Source organism: Corvus kubaryi, unplaced genomic scaffold (genome assembly GCF_017639235.1).
Source record: "Corvus kubaryi isolate FWS band 111438036 unplaced genomic scaffold, C.kubaryi_AGA036_p1.0 split3-73, whole genome shotgun sequence".
NCBI lineage: Eukaryota > Metazoa > Chordata > Aves > Passeriformes > Corvidae > Corvus > Corvus kubaryi.
The window spans coordinates 14,117,887-14,126,309 of record NW_024582091.1 but is presented as its reverse complement, the minus strand read 5'-3'; the positions used below and the strand labels follow the sequence as shown (position 1 = coordinate 14,126,309).

Sequence of the window (8,423 nt, the reverse complement as noted above, 5' to 3'; positions counted from 1 at the left end):
GCATATTTATATAATATGCTTGTCTTCCACGTTATTTTTGCGGCTCCGCGGTCACCCAAGTTGTACTCTATAGGCAGGATGCTCCTCTGGAAGGCACCGGCTCCTCCGTGCTCTTCGGGATGTCATTTGCCTCCCCTCGCCGGCGAGGAGGGCGGGCGGGCGCGGGGGAGGGGGCCGGGCCGGAGCCGGGCAGGCACGGCGTGATGCCGCTGCGCTGCCGCAGGCGGCTCTGGAAATCTCGGTCAGGAGCCGAGCAGCGCAAACCACACGGCCCGGGATCCTCGGCATCTGCTTGGAGAGGGGCCCTTGCCAAATTCCGTCGCTCTGGTATGAAGTTTGGCTGCGCCTGGGATGACCGGGAATGTCGGGGGGGGCAGGCGGGGAGTAAAAAGGCAGAGAAAAAAAATCGGGAATGAATGGCAGCGCGGAGATGGGTGCCCCTGGGCGCGCATCTGGGTACAGCAGGAGCGGGAGGGGCCGCGCCCCGCACGGGGCAGGGAGCGATGCTGCACTTGTTGCCTCCCCTGAGCCGTGCGGGGGAGGCTGCGCAGCGCTGCGCGGGTCTCCCAGCGCGGGGCGGTGCGGGACGGCCGCACTGGGCGCTCCGCCGGCGCGGAGGGGCGGGCGGGCGGGCGGCCCGCGGGTGCGCGGGTGTGGGCGGGCCAGGGGCACCGCCGAGGCCGGCCATGCAGATGGAGGGGGCGGGACGCGGGCGCCGTGACTCGGAACCCCGGAAGCGCGGAGAAGCCCAGTATAAAAACTACTGGGGACCTTTCCCGGCCAGAACTACGAAAGCTCCGGAGACGGCGGCAGCCTGCGGCGGCAGCGAGCGGGGCGGCCTCTTGGGCGGTGCGGGGCGGCCTCTCCGTCTGCGCGGGGCGGCCTCTGCCCCGGCGGGAGCGCGGAGAGCGGCGCAAGCAGCGGCGCTGCAGGTTGGGCACCTTCCCTTATCCTGCAGCATTACCTGGCTCCGGGGGGCTTTTTCTCCCTCTACCCCCGCTTTATTTATTTATTTTTTTAAATCTAATCAGTAGGTGTGTCCCCCGCTGGAAGGGACGGCCGCGGGGGAACGGAGCTCGGGCGCGGGGTGCACGCAGCTGCTGACCGCTGGCTTTTCCTCCTCTTTTGTCAGGCGCGGAGGGAGAGGGGCCCCGGGGGGCCGGCGAGGAGCCGGAGCGGTGCCTGGATCCAGCCCGGGGAGGCGGCGGCCGCTCACCATGGCAGACGGTGAGAAGGCCGGCGGGAGTTCCGCGGGTGGCGGCGAGAGCGCGCACTGCAACGTGCTGAGCTGGGAGCAAGTGCAGCGTCTAGACCGCATCCTCAGCGAAACCATTCCCATCCACGGCCGCGGTAACTTCCCCACGCTGGCCATGCAGCCCCGCCAGATCGTCAAGGTGGTGCGGAGCCGGCTGGAAGAGAAGGGCATCGGCCTGCGGGACGTGCGGCTGAACGGCTCGGCCGCCAGCCACGTCCTCCACCAGGACAGCGGCCTGGGTTACAAGGACTTGGACCTCATCTTCTGCGCAGACCTCAAAGGAGAAGCCGAATTTCAGACTGTGAAGGACGTGGTCTTGGACTGCCTCTTGGATTTCTTACCCGAGGGGGTGAATAAGGAGAAGATCACGCCTCTCACCCTCAAGGTAAACCTGCCCTCTGCCCAGATGCCCGGAGCGGGCAGGTGTTAGCGCCTTCCTACATACAGTGGGCACCTTCCCCCCTGGGGATGGAGGGGTGCGCTCAGGGACGCAGCTTCCCCCCACACCCCCGAGACCCACGGGAACCCCGAGCGATTTTTTCACCCCACGCTTAAAACCGAGGAGGAGTGTGCAGTGAAGTGCCCTGACCGGCGCTCTTCAGGATTAATTAGCTTTTTCTCCCTCCCGGGTTGATTTGCTGGGAGCGTTGTTTTACCTGGGGCGTGTGCCAGGCGCTGCACATCTCTCTCCCAGCCCGGCTCGGCGGCAGATCGGTGTGCCGGCCCCGGTTCCCGGGTGCAGGGGGAGCGTAGATGGATTTAACATCTACAAGAAGGAAACCCCGTCTCCAAGGCATGCTTCCAGGTGTGCTAAGAGCCCCAGTGGGGAGGCGTATTCGCTCCTCTAGAAGACACTTCGCTTAAGTTCATTAGGCTGAATCCAAATGCCTTTCAGATTTTTAGAGGGATTTTTTTTTTTTTTTAAAATATGGGGCAGATTTATGGAACCTGCACTGGTAGGATTGAAGGGAATGAACATTTGCTAACTTGTTTCTGTGGGGAATAGAGAAGTGAAAAACAATAAATAAGATTTCTTATCAGATTGTAGTAGTGACCTTTTGTGTATGGGTGCAGGCATATTTGACAGGTGTGCCATGGACTTAGTCTGTAGATGTATTAAGAAGTGACTGAAAGAAGTAGGGTTGCTATATGCTTCCCTTGCATGACACAGTCCCAGCAGAACACCCTTCCCTGTCATACCCTTGCAGTGACAGCATTTTGAGCTCTCACATTAAGCACTTATTCTCTGGTATGTATCTGCAGGCTCCATGAAATCTTTTATGAAATAAGTACTGGGGGGGGGTGGGGGCTTGGGAGGGGGTGAGCAAATGCAGTGAAGGAGAAATTTCTTGCTTCTTTGTCTTGATTTGCTCATTTTGTCTTTCTGATTGTAGGAGGCTTATGTGCAGAAAATGGTAAAAGTATGCAATGATTCAGACCGATGGAGTCTTATCTCCCTGTCTAACAACAGTGGCAAAAATGTGGAGCTGAAATTTGTGGACTCTCTGAGGCGGCAGTTTGAATTCAGTGTCGATTCCTTTCAAATCAAGCTGGACTCCCTGCTGCTTTTTTATGAGTGCTCAGAGAATCCGATGACTGAAACTTTTCACCCAACTATCATTGGTGAGAGCGTTTATGGGGATTTCCAGGAAGCCTTTGATCACCTCTGCAACAAGATAATTGCCACCAGAAACCCAGAAGAAATCAGAGGAGGTGGTCTTCTGAAGTACTGCAACCTTTTGGTAAGGGGCTTTAGGGCAGCCTCTGAATCTGAGATTAAATCCCTGCAGAGATACATGTGTTCGAGGTTTTTCATTGACTTCTCAGACATTGGCGAACAGCAGAGAAAGCTGGAGTCCTACTTGCAGAACCACTTTGTGGGATTAGAAGACCGCAAGTATGACTATCTCATGACCCTTCATGGTGTGGTGAATGAGAGCACAGTGTGCCTGATGGGGCATGAGAGGAGACAGACTCTGAATCTGATCACCATGCTGGCCATCCGAGTCCTAGCCGAGCAAAATATCATCCCCAATGTGGCCAATGTCACCTGTTATTACCAGCCAGCCCCATACGTAGCAGATGCCAACTTCAGCAATTACTACATTGCCCAGGTTCAGACGGTGTTCCCTTGCCAGCAGCACACATACTCTACTTGGCTGCCCTGTAATTAAGAACCGAAATTAGTAGACTCGGTGGAGAGAACATTTTCTAAGATGCAGGAAGGGGCGACGGGTCCCTCTGAAATGGGGTGTTTTGTGCAATGACGATCTGCTCTAGTTGTCAAGCTTGGGACAAGCTTGTGGTTCTTCTAATAAATAATGGGAGCATGATCAAGAAAGAACCCCAAAATAATTGGATCCTACCCCAGAGCACAAGAGGCCTGTCATTAAAAGCAACCAGCTTCCCCTGAAATAAGTGAGGGAGGAATGCTTGATGACAATATGGGTTGGCAATATCTGCTCCCATAGCTTTGGCATAGAGAAGGTGGGAAAGCCTTATTTTCTTTTATTTTTATTCTTACTCTAGAATGGGATCTGCAAAAGGGAGAATATGAAAGAAACAAAACAAAAAAAAACAACAAAAGAAAAAACTTCACAAAAAACAATTCTATATATATTCAGGAGTTAAAAGTTAGAGGCATAAAGCAGAGATAAGCAGAATAAAATTGTATATTGGAATTACTTCATTTGGGGCTTGCAGCAAGTGCCGTCTATGGATTGACCATGTAGAATGTATAGCTTGCTTGACTAGAATGCTTTACCAGAAACAGCTTGCTCCAAATGAACAGTAGTGGATTGGTACAGTTAGAAAAACAGAAACATGTACGATGACAAAGTCCATTATTTCCAGCTGTGTGCATGCCTCACATTTTAAAAATGTGAGAATGCTGGAAAACCAGCTGTGGCAAGAAGTATATACTTAAGGACCAAAGATTTCACAAATAAGTTATCCAAGCAAAGAAGATACAGTAGAGTATATATATATAAATATATATATATGTAAAAGGAAGAAAGATGTTCCTATATTTGTACACACCAATAGTAATCAAAAGTGCCTGATGCCTTCATAAAATTTGAAGTGAGAAAAAAAATATAGTTTTGTGGTTTAACCATGCATTTTGTTTTATCAGGGACACAAGGATTAAAAAAAAAAAGCAAACCAACCCATAAGCTTGTGAATAAGTGGTGGAGGAAATGCCCTATTTTTTTTTCTTGGCAAATACCTGTATAGAGTTAATGTTTTGTCGGTGTGCTATTATCCTAGGTACGTGTGTGTATGTGTGTATATATGTTTGTGTGTGTATATATGTACATGTTATTGGTGTATATCTATATATATACACACACAATATATATTAATGTGGTCTAGGAAAATGTAGCAATTAAGGAATGTTTAAATAAAGTACTACTTGTTTTCCAGTTTGCAACAGGATGTCATAGGACAGTGGGCATCTTGCAGTGAAATTTTAACCCACACCTGAGAAATTTGGAGTAAATGAACCAGTCAGGATTAAGGTGGGATTCAGATAATGTCTTTGGTTGCAAGAACAAGGATTACAGTAATTCAGTGAGTTGCTTGTGAGCCATAATAATTCCACAGATGGAGAAACATATGACTAGCTGATTTTTTTTAACTGTTTTGTACTGTAATGCCATTTTGACATTTAACCCACTAATGTTGTGACTGCATACCTCCATGATGTGTAATTCAGTGGAACGTGGATCAAAGATAGGTTTATTTAAACCCCCTGACAGCTAAAGAATATTGTATTAGTTTGTAATTTGAACACTAATTGTTAATATTTAAAGGAGTATTTTTAATAGAATGCATTATGCATTCCAGGACCACTAGAATTTAGCAAATGTGAAATGAACCCTTTTTAAGAGTGTTGCACGATTGCTTAAAATTATATTTTATATATATATTATATATATATATATTTTTATGCAAATATTAAACATCTTTGATCTGGTTGTCACACTGCATTTACAATTTTAGTACTGTACTTTATTTAAATGGAATCACTTTACATTGGAACAATAACTATTCACTTTCATTTCCTCTCCCGAAAGACCAGCAGGGGGGAAAAAACCAACCTCCGCTGCTGTTTTCACTTCAGTGCCATCTCTGAAGGTGTTAAATTCTTTGTTGGGCTTTGAAAACCTAATGACTAAGTGACACTTGACTGATATTTTGCTTTTTCTTTCTGAGAGGAAAAAAAAAAAAAGGGAATTCAGGCTTTTGAAGGAAATCCGTCTGTGCCCTGCCTGGTCACAGGCACGGTCTGGCGTTGGAGTCAGGGGCAGGGAGAGGGAGAGGACTCGTGTCCTGGCAGTGTATTTTCCCTATGGAGCGAGTAAGGTACATCTATTTTTGTCGCGCTTTGTACTTTTCACTCCGCAGGCACTTTAATAGGAACCCGATTTGTTTACTGAAGCACCTTCCCTGTGAGTCCTTCAGGAAACTTAAAAGCTGGTCCATTGCCATTCCTGGCATTGACGTGCAGACCTTGTCCCCACCTTCCCTTCCTTTGGTGCTGGCTGCAGCCTCCCAGTGGCCTCTTGTCCCAGTGAGGTTCCCTCCAGCCTCCTGGAGGGTCCGGGCTGAGCGCTCCTGGCCCGCTGGCTCCCCTTACCTCCTGCTCCTGGTTCGATAGCGGAAGCAAGGGGAGGGCTGGGGAAATAGGATCAGCTGGTAATGTGGTATGTCTTCTCTCCCACAACTATTTGCAGCAAATAAATGAGTCATCCTCTCTTTAAAAGGGTTTGAGAATCTATAGCTGTGCCACAACCACAGAATGCTGATAATACATGACACAGTGTTGTTTTCCTTTGAAGGACCCTTTTTTTTGCCATTGCTTGAAAGAAAGTTTTGAAATACTTCCTCTCAGCTCAAATTTTATTGTGGGTTGGTTTTTTTTGATTCACAGCAGTTAGTTACCTTATAGTGCATACAGCAGGGCTCTGAGCTAAACTGCACCTTTTGGCATTTGCATTTTGATACATATATAATATGTTTTTTTATATATTATATAGGTATTCCAGATCTGTTTTACATGTGTTAATGATCAAGTGGTGGAACTGGTGGAGCTTTGTATTATTTGTGACTGGTAGCTTAAAATGTGCCTGGTGTTAGAGGTGGGAAGAAGGCATGAGTTCAGGCCAACAGTAAAATAAGAACCCCTTTTCAAAGCTGGTTTATTTCTGTGGTTTGCACACCTTTCCCTCCATAAAGTCTGACTTCTTTTTAACTGGTTTTTCCCCTCCTCTTCAGCACACTGGTACTCTTAAAGTTAATACCACGCTCTTGCTTTGTAGACTTGATCTATCCCATCCAATCAGCTGTAAGGTTAAAGCTTGTGCTACAGAAGACAGTGCCCCTTTTAAAGAGCTGAACTGATTAAAGACATTGACCTGATTACAGTAAAACTGTTTGTGCCACAGCTGAATTTCCTGCTAACCAACAGGGCACTAAACTTGGTTAAACCTAGCGATCGTGAAACAACCAAGAGCTTCTAAATGGGATTTTTTCTTTTCTTTTTTTTTTCTTTAGATGTAGCTGTCCTCCCAAATGCAAGAACATTTCTCCTAAAAATAGAAGGGCAATTAGAAGACCAAAAAGAGGATATTTTTCTAGTTTCTTGTATTGCACTTAAAATATTTTTTATCTTGCACAAAGGCCTTCACACAAATCCTCTAAACAGCTCTTATTAAATGCTTGGTTTGTATCACATCAGAAGCTCCTACTGGTTCAAAAAAGGCGCTTTTTTAAATTGAGAAAATGAAGTGTGCTAGCTAAAACTGCACAGAAAAGGAAAAAATGTATTTGCATATTCAGCTCCTATTTGAATATATTCTTTTGTATGGTTTTCTTTATGCAGAGAATTTCCCTTGCAAGAAAGAAAATCAGTGTACTGTTTTGCTGTTGTAATAGTGGTTTGCTAACAAAATAAATAGTAAAAAAAAAAAAAAGCCTGCAAATTTCAAGACAGCTTGGCTAAAGGCACTGCAGGCTCCTGCAGTCTGTAGGAGTCTGTGCAGATTTGCTTTCCCTCAAATTTCCTTACAACTGTTGCCTTCTGCAAGGCATCCTGTTGCAGCAAACTGCTCCTTGGATTGCTCTTTTGGAACATTTTGACTATAGGCTTTGTCACAGACAGAAAAAGAGCTGATGGAAAACAGACTCTAGAGGGAACAGATTGTGAATTTTGTTTACAGCATCCAATATTTGGATTTTTTTTGTAAATAAAAAGAAGTTATTTTTTTCTATTGATTTGTGTCTGCTGTCTTCCGTGTCTGAAATAGCTCTGGCCTGCTCCTACTGAATACCAAGTTCGCTTTCATTAAAAAAGGACAAGGGCAGCACTTTTCTGAGAAGAGTAGCATTCGGCTGCTTTCCGATTGGAGCACAGAACATTTTGAAAAGCCCTGCCTCGTGCCAGCCAAGTTTGGCTGGCTCTACTCAGCTGCAGAGGAACCTCCCCAGCCACTGCCAAAAATACGCACTCAAGCACTAGTTGGGCCATGCAAATGGTCCGAAACACGAAAGTGGAACAGTGCCATGGCAACCCCACACCCTCGCTGCCCTCCCAGTTGAGATCGCAGGACTGGGACTTTGTGATGGCTGTGATCGTCCACAAACCACCATGCTGGTAGGGATGTGGGGGTCCTGCTGCCCTTGAGGTGTATTTGGTAGGGGCTGATGTCTCCACCTTACCTTTTTGGTAGGTCCAGGGGGCAATGGTGTACTGCTGCCTGGGTGTAAAGATGGTGCCAGCTGTAGCGGGTGGGGTGCTGCAGGACCTGAAGCTTGGGGAGCCGCTGGGGAGAAAGGATGCACGTGTCTGATTGATTCAGCTGCTGAATCAGTCCAGTTCTTCCTGCAGATTCAATGTTTACTCTTCTTCCCTGCCCTACAATGCTGTCCTTGTCAGCAAAGGTATTTTCTGTTTTCTATGTTTACAGGAGAGATGCCTCAGTAATGAAGGCTAATTTCCTCAAAAAGCACTTCAAGGGAATATAAAATATTAATTTACAATGCTCGTGGCAATACTTTTTCAGCCATCGTGCCTCAGACTGACCCAAATTTGAAAAACATTGGCTGAGACTCTGCAGTATGTAGCTCTTACTAGGCTCATTCATACACCGTGCTGGTCTTGGAAGTC

General features: G+C 47.1%; 1 protein-coding gene across 2 annotated transcripts; it reads left to right on the top strand.

Moving 5' to 3' along the window:
• Positions 1 to 226: 226 nt before the first annotated feature.
• On the top strand, positions 227 to 7,531 carry TENT5A (terminal nucleotidyltransferase 5A). Of its 2 annotated transcripts, none has more exons than XM_042016864.1 (3): positions 227 to 327; positions 1,133 to 1,640; positions 2,650 to 7,531. In XM_042016864.1, exons 2-3 carry the CDS (start codon positions 1,218 to 1,220, stop codon positions 3,427 to 3,429), a joined length of 1,203 nt encoding a protein of 400 aa, XP_041872798.1. In that variant the 5' UTR covers positions 227 to 327; positions 1,133 to 1,217; the 3' UTR covers positions 3,430 to 7,531. The 2 variants fall into 2 exon arrangements, with proteins under 2 accessions (XP_041872798.1, XP_041872797.1); XM_042016863.1 differs by lacking the exon at positions 227 to 327 and adding an exon at positions 754 to 932.
• Positions 7,532 to 8,423: the final 892 nt, after the last annotated feature.

Excerpts from the sequence above, each read along its gene's own strand:
- TENT5A (XM_042016864.1), top strand. The coding sequence starts at position 1,218 with ATGGCAGACGGTGAGAAGGCCGGCGGGAGTTCCGCGGGTGGCGGCGAG. Across the intron at positions 1,641-2,649 it reads TCACGCCTCTCACCCTCAAG|GAGGCTTATGTGCAGAAAAT; the intron begins GTAAACCTGCCC and ends TTCTGATTGTAG.